This window comes from Penicillium longicatenatum, assembly GCF_028827895.1.
Source record: "Penicillium longicatenatum strain IBT 33135 chromosome Unknown contig_6_segment0_segment0, whole genome shotgun sequence".
Classification (NCBI taxonomy): Eukaryota; Fungi; Ascomycota; class Eurotiomycetes; order Eurotiales; family Aspergillaceae; genus Penicillium; species Penicillium longicatenatum.
The window spans coordinates 3,340,979-3,358,732 of record NW_026643123.1 but is presented as its reverse complement, the minus strand read 5'-3'; the positions used below and the strand labels follow the sequence as shown (position 1 = coordinate 3,358,732).

The 17,754-nt window shown below is 50.8% G+C and overlaps 7 protein-coding genes across 7 annotated transcripts; 4 read left to right on the top strand and 3 right to left on the bottom strand.

Annotated features, from left to right (window-relative positions):
- Positions 1 to 814: 814 nt before the first annotated feature.
- On the bottom strand, positions 815 to 4,538 carry N7484_009453 (uncharacterized protein; the record flags this gene model as incomplete). Its single annotated transcript, XM_057119840.1, has 4 exons — positions 815 to 849; positions 906 to 4,052; positions 4,117 to 4,304; positions 4,465 to 4,538. The coding sequence occupies 4 exons, from the start codon at positions 4,536 to 4,538 to the stop codon at positions 815 to 817; spliced, it is 3,444 nt and encodes a 1,147-aa protein (XP_056969395.1).
- A 728-nt stretch (positions 4,539 to 5,266) lies between these two features.
- Positions 5,267 to 5,960, top strand: N7484_009452 (2-oxo-4-hydroxy-4-carboxy-5-ureidoimidazoline decarboxylase; the record flags this gene model as incomplete). The annotated part of the gene is made up of 3 exons (XM_057119839.1): positions 5,267 to 5,691; positions 5,753 to 5,852; positions 5,907 to 5,960. 3 exons carry the CDS (start codon positions 5,267 to 5,269, stop codon positions 5,958 to 5,960), a joined length of 579 nt encoding a protein of 192 aa, XP_056969394.1.
- A 293-nt stretch (positions 5,961 to 6,253) lies between these two features.
- N7484_009451 (WD40 repeat domain-containing protein) lies at positions 6,254 to 9,398 on the top strand (the record flags this gene model as incomplete). The annotated part of the gene is made up of 6 exons (XM_057119838.1): positions 6,254 to 6,256; positions 6,309 to 6,353; positions 6,469 to 6,660; positions 6,732 to 6,889; positions 7,049 to 7,589; positions 7,641 to 9,398. 6 exons carry the CDS (start codon positions 6,254 to 6,256, stop codon positions 9,396 to 9,398), a joined length of 2,697 nt encoding a protein of 898 aa, XP_056969393.1.
- A 556-nt stretch (positions 9,399 to 9,954) lies between these two features.
- Positions 9,955 to 10,645, top strand: N7484_009450 (SRP9/SRP21 family protein; the record flags this gene model as incomplete). The annotated part of the gene is made up of 2 exons (XM_057119837.1): positions 9,955 to 10,026; positions 10,250 to 10,645. The coding sequence occupies 2 exons, from the start codon at positions 9,955 to 9,957 to the stop codon at positions 10,643 to 10,645; spliced, it is 468 nt and encodes a 155-aa protein (XP_056969392.1).
- Positions 10,646 to 11,176: 531 nt separating this feature from the next.
- On the bottom strand, positions 11,177 to 12,616 carry N7484_009449 (ribonucleotide-diphosphate reductase subunit RNR2; the record flags this gene model as incomplete). Its single annotated transcript, XM_057119836.1, has 4 exons — positions 11,177 to 11,781; positions 11,837 to 12,170; positions 12,273 to 12,509; positions 12,587 to 12,616. 4 exons carry the CDS (start codon positions 12,614 to 12,616, stop codon positions 11,177 to 11,179), a joined length of 1,206 nt encoding a protein of 401 aa, XP_056969391.1.
- Positions 12,617 to 14,791: 2,175 nt separating this feature from the next.
- Positions 14,792 to 15,972, bottom strand: N7484_009448 (putative mitochondrial oxaloacetate transporter (Oac); the record flags this gene model as incomplete). Its single annotated transcript, XM_057119835.1, has 5 exons — positions 14,792 to 14,884; positions 14,939 to 15,084; positions 15,143 to 15,614; positions 15,686 to 15,890; positions 15,956 to 15,972. The coding sequence occupies 5 exons, from the start codon at positions 15,970 to 15,972 to the stop codon at positions 14,792 to 14,794; spliced, it is 933 nt and encodes a 310-aa protein (XP_056969390.1).
- Positions 15,973 to 16,560: 588 nt separating this feature from the next.
- On the top strand, positions 16,561 to 17,736 carry N7484_009447 (WD-repeat containing protein SWD2; the record flags this gene model as incomplete). Its single annotated transcript, XM_057119834.1, has 2 exons — positions 16,561 to 16,668; positions 16,732 to 17,736. 2 exons carry the CDS (start codon positions 16,561 to 16,563, stop codon positions 17,734 to 17,736), a joined length of 1,113 nt encoding a protein of 370 aa, XP_056969389.1.
- Between the last annotated feature and the right edge of the window lie 18 nt (positions 17,737 to 17,754).

Sequence of the window (17,754 nt, the reverse complement as noted above, 5' to 3'; positions counted from 1 at the left end):
GTCAGTGTCATCATGATTTGTATGAGAAGGCGCGATTTTTGTTTTTTCCAATACCTCGCCTTGACTTCTTTTTATTCCTTCTTCCCTTCATTCTCTCCCTTGCAAGCCGCATTATTTTAGGTTCATCAAATCCAATAGGATGGAAGACAGAGTGGAGATATGCGAACTAGACGTCAGAGTATGAGTGCAAAACGCCAAAAACGAGACATGCAGGATTATAGCTTGTTGACTGGATACGCCTATCAAGGTAGCGAAGGTGCCTGATGGATCTACAGATTGGACCAGTATTTATAGCACAGAGGCCGTTCAAAATACAAATCACAAAGAAGGGAAGCACCAAGAGGTGTGAGTTCACGACAACGAACAGTTAGTGTGCAAATCAGAAAGGTGTTTGCGGTGCAAGATAGTGAAAAAACTCCTAGGCCTCGCAGGAAGCCGATGCTAGATAGAGCGCAAGGCCTGCTGTACATGGGAGAAGTGGAAAGAAAAATGAGCTTTTGACTCGGAGGGGTATACCAAGGAACATGCCACACATATCACGCACACAAATCGAAAAGACAAGGAGAGAGATGACACGGGGAAGAGAAGTGAGATAAGACATTTGGATGAAGGGAGTTGAAGGCACAAGGCCCAAACGGTGTCAAGATGGGAATAAGAGAAAAGAAAGAGCCGGTGTATCCAGAGTAAGACAAGACAGGTGCGGTGATCGAATGTAGCGCAAGCTGTGAGATAGTAAAAGATGCAAATGAAGAGAAAAGAAATAGATGCAGGGACTATCAGTGGGGAAATCCGGTCCTCCACTGATGGAAGATACTTATGATTGGTTTGCGAGGTGAGCCTCAACAAGAGCTGTGTCGCAAATTAGTACACAGAAGTACACACGAGAATGTCGAAAATAGACTTACACTGCAGGGCCGAGGTCTGTCCCTGGCGAGATTCACAAGCACACTGGAGAGTACTGCCATCCAAGAAGTTCAGCAAAATGCTGTTGGGGAGTTCTTGCATGTCTTCATCGGGAAGACAGGGTGTGCGGAATTCGGTGAGATGGTAGCGCTTGATCATGTTGCGAGCAGTCGCGTCGGTGGTGCCAGGGGTGAGCACAACGTATCCATTCTCATCAATGCGCATGCATCGACGTTTCCAGAGAAGGGTGTCTGGGAATTGGACATTGACCTCGCCGATCTCAATGGGTTTCGACAGACTTTGGTGCGAGGGAGACGGGGAGAGGGCCGACTCGCCAGCAGCAATGGAGGCAAGGTCTTCTTCCTTCACAGGCGAGCTCAGAGCTCCAATGATGCTGCGACGAGAAGTAGCCGTGATCGATGACATGCGACGCATCAGACGTGAGGCACGGGATACTCTCTTATCTTCAGCGGTAGGAGAGGACGACTGCAGATTTTCGTCGGTCTTCGTACGCGAAGACAACGACAGCCGACTTGTGGGGCGAGAGATGGAGGTCTGTCGGCTAGAACCAGCAGATGACATAGACATGCTTCGGTCCTCCACGTAGTTGGCAGGTTCCGCTGGTGGAGGTGGGGTTAAGCTTTGAGGCGCAGAATCCTCGGTCGACTCGTGCTCCACAGTCAGGGGGCTGGCTTGGAGGTTGAGGACATCGGACTCAAATTGCTCCCCGCCTGAAGAAGAGGGTGGGCCACTTGAGTCACGCACAATATGAGCTGTCACAGAGATTGAGTTGGTGCGGCGTGCCATGCTAGTAGCGGGGCGTGAGTCGTGTAGATTAACGCTTGGCGCGCGAGAGAAATCAGGCAGGGTAATATCGCCAGGGTAGGAAACTGATGCGCGCTTGCGGAGGTTCTCAAAGGATGAAGAGGCAGATGGCGCGGGTCCGTTAACGGATGGGTTAGGGGTGCCCTCTCGGCTCGAGAACTTCTCCAAGGCTTTGATGCGGCTTGAAATACCCGATGAAACATTGACCTTCTTCGCCATAAGCGGGGTCGCAGGCCCGTTGTCAATGTATGAGCTTGACGTAGATCGGCCGCCTACGGCGAGGGTCTGTGAGACGGATGGAGACGGAAGGCCATTGGGGCTCGAGACGGCTCGGGATGGGCTTCTCCAGGATTGACCACCGTTAGGTGAATTGACAGCAACCGGTCGGGCCTCCTGCACAGTGGCAGATCTCAATTCCTCCATGAAAGAATCGTCCGAAAGAAGACAGTCGTCATCCGAGTACTCGAGGGTTGGCACCTGAATGGGCTCTAAGTGGATCTTTCGTCGCTGGTCCAGGGGAATCGGGTCTGCCCTTTGAATCTTGGACTCTTCGAGGGGAGGTTCATCCAGTGGCACAGGGTCAATTGAAACAGTCACAGGCGCGACCGTGGGTTCGACCTCAGGGTTAGGTGGGGTATCCTTTGGCGACGTGGCGGGAATAGCAACAAAATCAGGGGCTTCTTCGGGGTTTGTTTCCACAACGGGAGTCCCCAACTGTTCAGTGACGGACACAGGGGTCTCTGGTAGGGGTGAGGGATAAATTGAAGAATCTTTGGGTTTTGAGGATTGTTCTGGAACTTCTGGAACCTCAGTGGAAACCTGGTCAAGGGGCGCTTCGACATCCACGCTAGAGGAGACTAGTTCCTCCTTAGTCTCGGTTTGGCCGATAATTGCGGAGTCCCCGAGCTCGGCGCGTGTTTCATCTTCAGGAACAGTCTGAGGCGTCTCAGACTTTAAGGCATTTGAGAAATCCCCGTGGTCAGTAGAGAATGTAGTATCAGCACTGGGGCCTGAAGTATGTGAGGATAGCCTCTCTTCGGAATCTGACCCAGCAATGTCAGCTGTGGGCTCTGGCTTGGAAGCTTCGAACGGGATCAGGATTGGAGATTCTTCATTCTCCATTGGAATCTCATGACGTAGCTCGGATACAGGTGGTTCAGAAACTCGCAGAGGCAGATCTGAAGACTTTTCTTCGCGCAGTATTGGCTCGAGCTCTGGCTTAGGCTCAGGCTTCTCTGGCTCAACAACTGCCAGATTAACATTCTCCTTATTTTCCTCCGGGTTTGGTGTGGTCTCAGATTGCGTCTTTGACTCATCGGCTTCGGTAATGCTTGAATTGTTCTTGGTGTTTTCCGCTCGTCTGGCCATAGCCTTTCGCCGTTGTTGCAATGCCTTCATCAGTCGTTCCTTTTCAGGGGTCAACCCGGAAGACGTAGACAATGCACCCAAGGATTTCGCTCCTGGGGACAATTGGGGTCTCGAAATTGGAATACTCGGAGGAGGGACAAGGAGAGGGGGGATCGGCGGGGCACGGCTGTTAGGTCTGGTCGCAAAAGAACTGCCTTGGGATCGGGGACGAGGAGGCTCCACAGCATTTTGCTTTCGCACGGAGGAGGTTCGCATATTGGACGGAAGGGAGGCAACGGGCCGTTGCTCAGCATTCTTGGAGCTTCCGGAAGTACGGGGCCGTCCACTCTGGTCTAATGAAGGACGGGGCCCAAGCTTAACTTTTGGCGTAGACGAGTATGTGGAGGCGCGTTCTAATTCTCGTAGTGAAGGCCGTGCGGATTGCGTAGACACCCGTATTTCTTCCGAAGGCCGGGGAAACTCGTCGAGGATATTTCGATATTTGGAACGCCCCGAGCTGGAGGCTGGGGATTGAGGGGTAGGAGACATAGACTCGGAATGCGTTTCACTGGGGGTTCCTCGAGAAGGTGGGGGTCGGGAGCTTGCTCGCGATGGGGGTGGATGGAGGTCAGGAGAGGGTTCGAGCTCGGGGGAAGAGGTCACTGGAGGAACGACGGTTGCCTCTGATTTCTGGCTACCAGAACGTTGCCTCACCTCACTTCTGGGGGGAGCTTGCGGTTCCGGCTGTTCCTTGGTCTCCTCCTTTGCGCCAGTCTCCTCTGCATCCTCCGTGATTTCCATCAGCCGACGTCTCCGCAGCGAGCTTGATGAAGAGGTAATTGACCCAGACGCCGTGTGGAGAAGACACGCGGATGACAGGGCGCTTTCGCTGAGATCGGAAGCTTTGGTTAAGGCGAGCACGGAGTCGTTCGGGGTAAATCTTTCAAGAACAGATGAAAACTGGACGTTGCTTCGCGCTGAAGGAACCAAGCGTATCGGTTAGTACGATTCGAGATGTAAAGGAGACAGCCGTTGACGTACCTAAAATGAGCCGGGACAGTCCCTCGGGCATGTACCGGAGGATGACCTTCCTTCGCCGATATTGTAGAAAGCCATAGAGAGGCGAGATCTCCTCATAGTTGTCGATGGCATTGCGCACCTCGGGCACCCCGCCGGTGCCTCGCTCCAATAAAGCCACCTCATCTCTTGCAATGTAGTGTAGAAGGAACCTAGGAGCACAAGTCAGATGGATTGACTCTAAGCATCAATCGTTGAAATTGAGTGTAAAAGGGGGCGTGGAAAGAGGTAAGGATAGGCGTGGATCGGGGGAGGGGATCGAAGATCTTGGAGAAACATTGCGAAGCATTCCGCTGGAAGGACCAAACTCACCATCCACCTGCATCAGCCAGAGCACTCTGGTAGGCTTCGACAACGACGGCAGTATCTAGCCCATTGAGAGACATGGCGTGAACGACATGGAGACTGATCAAATCGAAAGGGGGAAGGTTTAGGAGAAAAAAAGGAGGGGATAAGTCCCGAGAGCCTAACAACCTAAGATCTGGGCCGAGAGTCTTGAATTGGGGCTAACGGATTTAGATCTCACGATCAAGACCTCCAATCAAGGTAATTGGAGTTCCAGTGTCAGTCAGGATGGGACTGCGTAAAGGACTCCCGAGCAGGATGCTGATAGGCCTGTGTAGGCACGGAGCAGTGGTTTCTTGAGTTCCTTGAGTTTCTTTGGCTCAGGGGCATCCGCTTCCATTCGTTGGACGACTCCACTTGCGGCTATCCCAATTTAAGGTGAGCAATCTGAAACGCTCGTTCGGGTTCCCTGCTCTTTATAGCTAGATTTCTCTTAGATCAGAGGGGGAGGCATTCCCTAGATTCTGGATCAATGAAGAATGTCATCTCATCCGGGAGAAACCCGAACAATGCAGATTATAACCATCTTCGGTCATGTATGATCTGTGCGGATATTCCATTCAATGGGGTTGATCCCGAATTGCATCCCGGCCAGATCAGGATTCCAGATCGACATGTTCAGAGTGCATGTAGTTCGTGGAGGATAAATCGAGTATAGAGTACGGGAATGCATACAGTTCCGTGGGCGCATTTCTCCGGCCGAACACTTACAACACTCGGCGAGCCCCGATAGCGGGAACCTACTTAATACCAACCAACGTCCCCGCGAATGACGGGCAACAGTATAATCAACGCAACAATGGATCTTCCTGACATCTCCACCATCCCTTCTCTTCCTCAAGAGACCCAGCTGCGCGTGCTGGACACGCTCTTCGAGCCTTCTCCCGAGCTTCACCAACTGATGATCCCAGTCCTAGCCAACCAGACCTTCTCTTCATATGGCACCCTGATCGAGGCCGTGGGAGGTCGCATGTCGGCTCTCTCTGCCGTCAACTCCCCTACAGACCGGGATGTGCTGTTCGGCATCCTAGGCTCCCACCCCCGCCTCGGTCGGGCCCCCGCCAACCCAGAGCATTTGAGTGAGCTGAGCAAAAAGGAGCAGGAGCAATTGAACACCGGCGCTGAAGAACAGGGCGAGAAACTTCGGGCATTAAATGCGGAATATGAACAGCGTTTCCCCGGATTGCGATTTGTGTAAGCGCATTTCCCCGGGCCTATACTGGGTCGGAACTATGGCTAATTCGTTCATGATAAGCTCTTTTGTCAATGGCCGCAGCAGAGATGTGATCATGGTGGAGATGCGCCAACGCATTAATCGTGGTAATCAAGAAAAGGAAGTTGAAGAGACTATTCAGGTGCGCCTTTTAAATTGATGTCTCTTTTTGATCGCAGGACGCTGACGTGCATAGGCCATGTGTGATATTGCGAAGGATCGCGCCCGCAAACTCCAGGCGCGCATTTAGATATCAGAATATATACGATATATAAGAGTGATGTCTTGGCATGTATCAAAGGAATCTAGACAATACGATAAGCTCTCGGAGGCGAAAAGGGTCCAACAGTATAGGGGCTCCACCCGCTCCCAATTTGATGTCATCCATGACACTCCGGCCGTTGCCGCTTAGCCTATCGGTCTCTTTTATCTTGAAATCTTTTTTCTTTCTATAATCTTCAATCAATATTGTCCCTCTTTCTCTCTCTTCCCAGACTTTGCTCATATCCTTACTCTCCCCATGCGCTCAACGCGCGCCACAAGATGGTGGAGAGCAGCGCGGACCAGACATTGCCACGAGCGTCAATCCCCGCGATAGCCGGAGATTCTAAAGCACCACCTCCCAGGGCTGCAACGTTCCCCGGTATGTAGACATTGGGATTTGGGCCGGTCCTCTATGCGATTCGTCTCGTGTTTATGCGACAAGTCCGCCGACGCGCGAACCCCTATACCTTCTAAAATACAAACGAATCAAATAGAACCTGCTGACAGAAAACTTGATAGGCTCGGTGATCTCGGATGTCCCATCAGGATCTAGCAACAGCCAACAGGATGGCCAACGGAATTCTCGTCGTCCGGCGCCCATTGGTGGTCCGTTGGTCAGAAATTCTACCTCGTACACGCTGCATGAGACCCGGACCGAATCCAGCGCCATCGACCCGTTATCTCAGGTCAGCCATGTCTTTTGGCGCATGTTTCGCGCCGGACTGCATCGCAAGAGCTTTCTAATATTTCCTTACAGCACATAATTAAGCGTACCAATACGCAAAAGTCTATTCCTCTGAAGTTATTGGGTCGGGCATCGTACGAGGCCGATGCCGGGGGCTCGGAGTACAACTTGTCAGACCATAGTGCGGCTCGGGGAGATGCGTCAAACTCAAAGCTGCCCAAGGAAAAGAAGTAAGTTGTCAAACGTAGACTCTCTGTTTGTGGTTTCTCTCCCGCATATGCTTTTCTCCTCTCAAAAGAAAACATACGTTTGCGCGGACTCCGGGACCTCCGAGCTCCGATCATATTGACCTTGGCTGACGAGATCTGGCTTTCTTTCTCGCCCAACAGAAAAGGTGTTTCTTTTCTTAGTCGAATCATTGGTACCAAGAAAAAAGATTCGCTATCTGAAGCAGAAGATGATCACTCGGAAGCAGAAGCCAGTCGCATGTCCATCGACACTTCGCATCCAATAGGGTTCGTCCCTCGGCACCCGGCCCCATCCCGCTACATGAAGGTTCGAGCCCATTATAAGAAGGATAAGACTTTTGACCGTCTGTTCCTGGCACAAGAACTACAGGGCGCGGGCGTGCAGCAGTCTGTCGCAGGAAGACGAGGATCAACCTCGACGAATGCCAATGACGATACTGGAAGAGCGATTTGGGCTCTTAGTTTCTCCAAAGATGGCAAATATCTAGCTGCGGCGGGTCAAGATCGGAAGGTTCGAGTATGGGCCGTCATCACCTCACCAGAGGAGCGGGAGCAGGCCACATTGGCTGGTGATACTCCAGAGGCGCAACAGCTGAAATTCAAGGCACCGGTGTTTTCACCGAAACCTGTCAATGTGTACGAGGGACATACTGGGAGCATTTTGGACTTGAGTTGGAGTAAAGTATGGAAATCTATTGTGAAAGGTTTGCGAACTACCAGCTAACCGGCGCAGAACAACTTCCTTCTGTCTTCGTCTATGGACAAAACCGTCCGATTATGGCACGCGAGTCGAACCGAATGTCTATGCTGCTTTCAACACAGCGATTTTGTCACCTCGATCCAATTCCATCCCAAAGATGATCGATTCTTTTTGGCCGGCTCATTGGACTGCAAGCTACGACTATGGAGCATTCCAGACAAGAGTGTGGCGTTTATGACAACAGTACCGGATATGATCACCGCGGTAGCGTTTACACCAGATGGCCGGCAGTCAATGGCAGGATGTTTGAATGGCCTACTCAACATCTATGACACCGAGGGTCTCAAGGTATCAGGTCAAATCCACGTTCGATCGGCCCGAGGACGAAACTCTAAAGGCAACAAGATCACCGGAATTGACACCATGATAATCCCCGAGGAAGATCCGAATGGAGATGTCAAATTGTTGGTGACTAGCAATGACTCACGAATTCGGCTCTACGATTTCCAACTGCGGACTCTCGAGGCCAAGTTTCGGGGCAATGAAAACACCTGCAGTCAGATTCGGGCATCATTTACCGAAGATGGTAAGCATGTTATCTGTGGAAGTGAAGACCGCAGAGCCTATGTCTGGCCCATTGGAGCGGCTGAAGGAGATTCCGACAAGCGAGCCGTGGAGGTATTTGAAACCCAATCCGCCATCGTCACTGTGGCTGTGACAGCACCTATGAAAACGAAGCAGGTTCTTGGGCTATCCGAAGATCCGATCTACGATATCTGCAACCCTCCACCTGTGGCTCTCATGAGCCCCGAAGACTCGCCAGGAACTCCAAAGCAATCTAGTTCTGACATTACCAAGATTGAGCACAAGCACCAACGGTCCTCATCAGCGCCACGCGTATCCATCGTGAAGAAAATGGCGCATGAATCTCCTTCCTACCTGGCCCGGTCAAAGCACCCAGACGGGAGTATTATCGTGATTGCCGACTATTCTGGCAAGATCAAGGTCCTCCGACAAGACTGTGCCTATCAGAAACGTCGCTACGAGAACTGGGATCATTCCACCATCTCTAAGCGGCTTTTACGACGCTCCAACTCCACACACCATAGCATCGCCTCCTCAATGAGCAAAGACTCTGCACACAAAACCCCATCCGAGCGGATCGTCTCCTGGCGCAACTCCGTCATCCGCAATGGCCGCGCCAGTACAGAGGGATCCCGCTCCGGTCTTCGTACTCGCAGTCCGTCTCCACAACATCGACCAGCCGCATTCCGGCTTTCCTCATCCCGACCCTCAAGTATGGGTCCGAATGAGTCTCTTTCGGTTGTCGCAAATTCCCCGCCGCCCTCACCTCGTCGATCCCGATTAGATCATGGCCATAGCCACCTGGCCGAAGACTCCAATGAGCCAAACGAACGGTCACCCGACTCGCGCAAACTACCCCCCACAGCAGCTGAGATGGTGGCCAGTGGCAAGGGCAAAGAAAATCCACTTTGGTTGCAAGGAGATCACAGCTATGCATACTGGAACAAGATTACACACGATGCATTGGCGGCCAAATCCCGCCAGGCAAAAGATTTCCTAAGTCCTAGTCGCATCCCCTCCGGCAGCGATCGTAAGTTAAGTGTATCTGGCAGTGTTCTCAGCAGCGATTATGGATCCTCCATGGGCGAGACTGATGAAGATATTCTGAAATGTGAGCATTGCCGTGGTACTAACTTCCGTGGGGTCAAAGACCGGGGTGGGAAGCAGAAGTTGATTTGCGTTCAATGCAATCGCTCTGTTTCCTAAATATATTTCATTATCTCTTCCTATTTACAAGGTTTTGGCGCTTGTGTTTCCTATTTGGCATGATCTGTTGATACATTTTGGTTTACTGTGTCGTCAGTGCTTGGATATTGGTTTTGGAGTTGAGCGGAAACAGGCTGGATGCGTTGGACCTGGATCCTTACTCGACATGTATTATATATGGGATGACTCGGATGTGAAATATGCTGTAAAGAAATAAAATTCAAGTGTGAATATGTAACAATTCCCTCAAGTTCAACATGCGTATGCGAAGTAAAGTTGGTACTTTGTGGTTGTGGCCGATGCCAAGACATCGAAAAAGTCCGGCGACTGATAACTGATCGAAACCCCGGACTTCCTCCAACCACACCGTCTTCCAATTCTCTCACTCTAGAGACATTTTCCGGGCGAACACGCAGCACCAATCGCCAGAATATCCTGAGCAGCTTCTGAGTTTACACAGAGCTACCAATTCCCCATCAACCCCGCGCATCCCGCTCGCACTCAACCGGACGACACCTCACCTCAAAAACGAGACCGGCTCTCGTCCACACCAACCATGCCTTACCTCCCTACCACCCAGGCATACCTGGAGCAATCTGCTCTGCTCCTCGAAGCTTACCCGGAAACTGTAAGGTCCCACACACAAAGCCACATGGCCATCCCACCATCTATCTGCCCACGCAATCCAATATCTGTCTCCGCACCACTCCCACCACTAGCTACCAATTTCCATACCTTGAACAACCCTCCAACCCAACCCAAACCCAATCCACAGAACCAAAAGCACATACCTACCCTCAAAAACACGAATACCGCAGAACCCATAACCACAAACCAAACTAACAAAGCAGACCCGCATCACAACAAAATACAGCTTCCCAACCGAGCGCCGCGCCCAGCAACACAAGCGCGAAAAGTCCCTCGCAAAGAAACAAGCATCCTCCACACAAGAACCCGCACCCACTGACCCTACACCAAGTGCTCCCATCGCATCCCTCACCCTGAAAACTTACAACCCCACTACAGGCGTATGCCTGAAATACCGCACGAACAAGCTGCAGGAGGTTAGTCGTTTGATGACTGGATTGGGCAAGTTGGCTGGCGGAGCGGACGTGGCTAGCTTAGGGTTATCGGGGCCGGCCGACGTTGAGATGGTTGATGCGCCGGCTGTTGAGGAGGAGGTTGTGCAGAGTGGGAAGGCGGCTAGTGGGAAAGGGAAGAAGAAGGGTGGGAAGGGGAAGCGGTAGGCTGTTTATAAGTTGAATATTGAATATTAAATATTGATTGTCGTGTTCAGCGGCTTGGTATTGGTATAGGTATAGAAAATAATGACTTACGTGGTTCGTTATGGATTCATGGATTCATGCGTATGCTCACTCTATATGAAGACCTTAATATCGATCTACTGCGAAGGATATGTAACAGATAAAGTTTAGTGAGAGAGCAATGTATTTACTGCATGTGATCCAAACTACAAACTACGATAAGAAGCATCTTGAGAGTTTCTGGAAGTGTACACATCGAAGTGATTGAACATCTAAATACAAATATCCACCATCCATCCAATATTAGACAACAGAAAGTCTAGGACAGACCAAGAAAAGAAAAAGTAAATCGAACGCCATGCCCATGCGCAACCGTTGAGAACAGATCCCATCAAAACAAAAAAAGACAAGAAGCAAACGTGATATCATGTAGAAGAGCGGAGCGAGGAAAACCCACAACGCTGGGTATAAAATAAAAGAAGGGGAGTGGGAGAAGAGACAATGAGACAACATCTAGAAGTCCTCATCGAAGTTGAGACCACCGTCGTTGGCGGAAACCTTCTCACCATCAGCGTCCTTCTTGGTGCTGGCCATAACACCGGCCTTCTGGTAGTCACCAACACGCTTCTCGAAGAAGTTGGTCTTGCCGGCCAGGGAGATGGACTCCATGAAGTCGAAGGGGTTGGTAGAGTTGTAGTACTTCTTGTTGCCAAGAGCGACCAAAAGACGGTCAGCAACAAACTCAATGTACTGGCACATGAGAGTGGCGTTCATGCCGAGCAGGGCACAAGGGAGAGAGTCAGACAGGAACTCCTGCTCAATACCGACAGCCTCAACAATGATCTTCTCAACCATCTCAGGGCTGGGGCGGTTGTTCAAGTGGGAGAACAGCAAACAGGCAAAGTCAGTGTGCAGACCCTCGTCACGAGAGATGAGCTCGTTGGAGAAGGTGAGACCGGGCATCAGACCACGCTTCTTCAACCAGAAGATAGAGGCAAAGGAACCAGAGAAGAAGATACCCTCAACGGCAGCGAAGGCAACCAGACGCTGGGCGAAGGTGGACTCCTCATCCTGGATCCAGTTGATGGCCCACTTGGCCTTCTTGGCAATGCAAGGAACTGGAGAAGCGAGTTAGCTAATGCAAGATAAGAGATGCAAAGTAGATGAACATACTGGTGTCAATGGCATCGAAAAGGTAGGTGCGCTGCTTGGGCTCCTTGATGTAGGTATCAATGAGCAGGGAGTAGGTCTCGGAGTGGATGTTCTCCATCATGATCTGGAAACCGTAGAAGCAGCGAGCCTCAGGGACCTGGACCTCTCCACTGAAACGCTCAACCAGGTTCTCGTTGACGATACCGTCGGAAGCGGCGAAGAAAGCAAGCACGTGAGAGATGAAGTAACGCTCATCGTCGTTCAGGCGGTTGTGCCAATCGTGCAGATCCTTGGACAGATCGATCTCCTCAGCGGTCCAGAAAGAGGCCTCGGCCTTCTTGTACATCTGCCAGATCTATTGATCGACATGTCATTAGCCATGTGTTCTTCCGATGTGGCATGCAGATTGTCTGCCCCACAGCACTTTACGCGTGAACGCGTCACCGACGTGACTAACCTCGTGGTACTTGATAGGGAAAAGAACGAAACGGTGGGGGTTCTCCTGCAGGAGGGGCTCATGGGCCTCAGAGGCCTTGATACCAGCAGCAGTCTTGGGGGCCTCAACAACGGCCTTCTCGGTGGGGGCGTCGACAGTCTTGGTCGCGGTGGGGACATTCTCCTTGCCAACGGACGCGAAGTCGAGCTTCTTAGCAGGGGAGTCGCTCATCTTCAGGTTCTCGAGGGAGGAAGCAGCCTAAAGAAGCATTGAAGTTAGCTTTGCATGACAGCGCGACGCGTGTGGCGTCAGAGGCGAGTCGTGACATCACGTACCTGCTTCGATGGGGTAACCTGGGCAGCCATTGTGAATGTGTCTAGGGGCAAGCGATCACACAGAGAGATGAATTGCAAAGACACGAAGGTAAGGTAGAAAGGCAAAGGCTTGGATTGAGGAAGGAGTGGAAAACAGGAAGGGGAAAGAATCAATTAAGTAGTTTGGCGGGCGTGAATCTTTTAGCGCGTCCGAATCTTGTCACGTCTCACGTGACTACGTGTCCCTTAGGTCAGCCACGCAAGGCGCGTCCAGAAGAAGCGAAAACACAACAGAAATGTTCATGCCACTGCCTTTCCACCGGCTTCCGACGCTAGGGGAGTCGATCCATGGCCGTGCCTGCGGTAGCCCCCTCGACCATGAGTTGGCCCATTCCAGCTCCAGTATAATACTATGAACATATGTACTTTTCAATTGCTGTCGAGCATAATTGCCCTCCAAAATCCGTATCGACTACGTCCACCAGGCACTCAAACTTGTTTTTTTAGGCCGTATAATATAGAAAAGCCCGAGCGTCAATAACGTCAATAATACTGCAAGACCCAGTTTTCACGCGTCGTGTTTCCTAAAAATTTCAGCTCGACAGTGGGGCTCCTCGGCGTACCCACTGCCCACTCACAGGATGAATCATGATCTGATAAGCCCACAGACCTTTGACGCGCCAGGACGCGACAGGACTACATTTCGGATTTACGGATCTTATTGGTGATCTAGGCCAGCCATGACCTGTCGGAACTGGCTGGAATTGGCAAGTGTATGATGCCTTTGTCGGGTCTTAGCTGTTTACTCCCCCACAGACCAAACCAGTAAGCTCTCCACAGGAGCCCCAGCCACGGAGCACGACATTTGGCATTGTGTTCTGCTTGGACCTGTGGATTGGTGCAATTTGTAGACAATATCAATACGGTACAGCTGCCAGATCTCAATGTTTCTAGGAATGCAGTAGCTTTAAATGAAACTCGTATAGAAGGTTCTGGGAATGGGGGCCTGAGCAGATGCTGCGCGTCGGAGAATGTGCCGATCGACTCGCGTGCTGGATCTCGCGTCGATGGGGGCGAAACAAAGTTTGCCAGTTTCAGGGCTGAGCATGTCGGAGATGCTATATCCGATGGTGGCATCCCTTCATGTCTCCACTGGCCAGGTTTGGTGCTCAGGCAACCCCGACGCCCTCGAATGTGAGACCCACTACGGACGTTTCCTGGCACATTGTTGGTGTTTGACGGCGATGCCAATCTCAGGAACAGGGTGCTATTTCCCGGATACCAGATGTGGAGGCAGGATGTTTGATCACCCTTGGCAGTGGCAATTACTCAGTCGTTACAAATCCTATAGTGGCTTTGTTCGCAATGCTATCCCTGAGGTTAAAGAGCTGCATTTGTCATTACATCGTCACAGGACGCGTAGAAAGCGAGAGATATCTAAACTTAGTCACGCTGAAAGAGTTTGAAGCTGTTTGCAGTTTCTTGCAATTTACGCGTCGATTGAGTTGGCCCGTGCTCGCGACGCGAATAGAATAGTGAGTGGCTCATGACGCACCATGAATTATCTCTCTGAATACGGTAGAAGGCTTAGGGGAACCTGCATCAAGCTTGCAGTCATTTAGATCTCTAACATGTACGTGAAATCTTCGCCAGTTGATATCTGTCAACATGTGAGCTAAAATCTAGCTTAATTTGAAATGCGGGGAAAGCTTGCAGGCTATCAAGGATATCCCCAGGGTGAATGCATGAGAAGTATATAGTCTGTGAAACATAGATGACCGGATCAAATAATTTTGCAGTCATCAGTTATTCGTCTGCCAGACAGGCTTATGGCATGAGTCGGATGCTCTAGATCTCACCGATTACGGGAAGCCAAGAACCAGACTGTAGAGTTAAAGCCTCCGGCTAGCATATCACGTGTCGTCGTTATTAGTTAGGCCCTTTCTCTAACAGTGTCTGCTTCGGGGACTTCCATAACTGCGGTTTCTCTGGATCATTCCATCTCAATTTTTCTGCCAATGACGAAATCTCTTCTAAACTTCTTCGATCTGTCCAATATGTACAGAACATCTAAAGCAGGGAATCAAATGTCCCCAATTAACGCCCGATCTATTTCAATCCGGTATCACGCAAAATCCCATGCCGCTTTCCGATGCAACCTGGCACAATTCAACATAAACAGAAATGAAAAAATGACAAAGTTAGATACATGTTTTAACCAGATGTCTAGATCTTACCACGAAGATAATCAGGCAGGACCCGATCCTCGACACGGCGCATCAGCTTATTAGTCTGCTCAGCTAAGCTGAGGGTGATGATCTAGAGGTATAATTAGCAGGTGACATCTCCTCAGCCAAAGCGGAGTAGCCTTACTGTGTGGGGCAAAATGCGGGCAAGGTGAGCAAAGAAGCCCTTGTAGATAGCAAGGACACCCTCTTTGCGAACTGTCTTCAGAAGACAGTCAAATACGCCTCCGTAGAGGTTTCCAGTCTGGTTGTACATGCGCGCCATGATAGTATCTATGATTCGTATTAGCTTTTAGGAATTTTGTTTTTCTCATAGACTTCATAGGCTTACCAGGAGGGTGCATAAAACAGCACACTACGAAGCCGGAAGCAGCACTGCTAGCTAAATGCAAAGCGGGACCCTCTTGCATACCCAGGTGTCGGGTTAAACGACGCTTAGCGAAGAAGTAGGTCGGGAGCTGAACAGCACTGCCGAAACTCGTTCGGATCATGGCGGCGCCAACACCACGGTAGATACCCTTGATACCCTCGCCCTTGTAGATCTTGCTCAAGCCGTCAAACGAGTTCTTATAGTTGTGCTGAGTACCAACGGGAAGGAATGGAGAGAATGATTGGAGACGGGTTTTCACAAGGAAGAAAGGAGAGCCAGCGGCAGCACCGATGACACCAGAAGCTGCACCGGCGAAGACATTGGCGCCGAGAGACTGAACGTTAGCATCGTTGTAGATGGCGGATGTGACGTTGGAGCGAATTGGTTCATAGAAACCCAGACGGCAGCCATTTAGCAAGACTTGGTAGATGTACTAAGCAGCCCAAGGGGATTAGTTCCTGTTGACATATGCCAATCTTGTCTGTCATCCAATGGCGCACTTACGGCAGATCCAATTCCGCGGAAAAGACCTCGAGGACCCTCATTCTGAAGAATGACCTTCACACCATGCAAAGGACCCTTGTATTGCTTGACAGCCTCATTTTTGGCCTGTAATTCACCCTGTAGCTGTAGCCGAATCTTCACGGTCTCGAAACTATGGGTAACGGTAACCGCACCGCAAGCTGCGATACCTCCGGCAAGGAACGCTCTATATAGAGATACAAGGGTTAGCGCAAGGTATTTCTACCCTTTGAGAGCTTATAAGTAACATACCCAGTAGTTGTCGACATCGTGCTTGATGTTGGAAGTTGCCGCGGCGCGCACGGATAGATTGGTCGGTAGACTCGGTGACTGCACCGCAATCGGAGTGGCAATCAAAAGCACCAAAAAGGGGTCACCGTTGATATAGAAATCAAATTTCCAGCCTACAGCTCTTTTCTAGAAGAGCCAAAGACAAGAACGCCAATCTATAAGCATACAAAAGACCAAAGTAGGTGTTCGAGGGATGAGATGGGCGATCAGGGCTGAAAGGCACCTAAAGCTTACCTGCGGTTACTCATGGACTGGGGAAGAAGGCCTCGAAATTACTCGATGATGATTGGCCAATGCTGCTGGGCGAGCTCCGATCGCAGGAGGTCCTGCCACCAATGAATCACGTGAAGCTATTAGGCGGTGAGAGTGACAGATCGCCCATGTATCACGTGACGGGAGATGATTGGCAGAAAAAGGAAGGCGCAACAAGACAAAGAAAGCGCGTGGGGAGCTTTCCTATATAAACTGGAAACCCCACCTTCCATTGAACTATGAGCAAGTTCCTTTCTTGATCCTCATCTCCATAATTCTCATTGCCTACTCTACCTCTTCACCTAACATTCAACATGGCCGACTCCCAGGCGCAGACCCCAACTCAACCTGCACAGCCGATTGCACAAGAGCTGCCAACTCAGACTCTGCCAGAGATCATTCGTACCTACCGTCCTATCAAGGTGAAATGTGCAATTCTTACTCGTGTTTTCGAAAAACCATGCTCATTTATTGTTTCTATTTAGTCCTTCAGAGGTTCCAAGCCTGATGCCTCGACCCATGTGACTTCTCTAGACTTTGACGACCAAGGTGAATTCCTTGTTGCAGCTGGAGACGATGATGCAATTCAAATCTTTGATATCAAAGAGGGCAAGCTCAAAAAAACGGTTCCAAGCAAGAAATATGGCGTCCACCTCGCGCGTTTCACCCACCACCAACGATCGCTTCTTCATGCGAGTACCAAAGTCGACCACAACATCCGTTTGCTGGATGTGCATAACGAAGGTTATGTCCGCTATTTTATTGGCCATACAGATACAGTGACTAGTCTGGCACTAGCACCCTCGGGAGATCATTTCGTTTCTTCAGGCAAAGATGATACAGTTGCAGTTTGGGACCTGCAATCTCGAAACCCGCAGGGCAAGTTGAAGCTAGCGACCCCATACTTGGTGGCATTTGACCCTTCTGCATCGGTCCTTGCCATCGCTTCGCAGTCTACATCGTCTGTCCTTCTCTACGATTTCCGCAACTATGACAAAGCACCCTTCGCAACCTTTGACTTGGCTCCCTATGAGGAAATGTACACACCAACCACTCGTGGACGTGCCTGGACCCGGCTGGAGTTCTCTAACGACGGAAAATATTTGATGGTTGGAACGGATTATCACGGGCACTTTATTCTGGATGCATTTGACGGCTCTGTCAAGGCTTTCCTTACTGGGAAGAGTGGCGCGACTGGCCGTGCTGCCCCGGTGTCCACGACAGGCAAACCCCGCGGCCAGGGTGATGCATGCTTCACGCCTGATGGCCGATATGTGATTGGTGGCAATGGTGAGGGACAAGACATGCTCGTGTGGGATTTGCAGCAGAAGCCCGAGGCCAACAACCTGCTTTCTCCCGTGGCCAAGCTTCCCCATCGAAACCGGACAACCGTTGTTGAGTACAATCCAAAGTACAACATGATCGCCAGTGCCGATAAAGAGACTGTTTTCTGGCTTCCAGATGAGCTGCCGAAGCCATCGGAGAAGTAAGCCATTGATTCCAGGGCG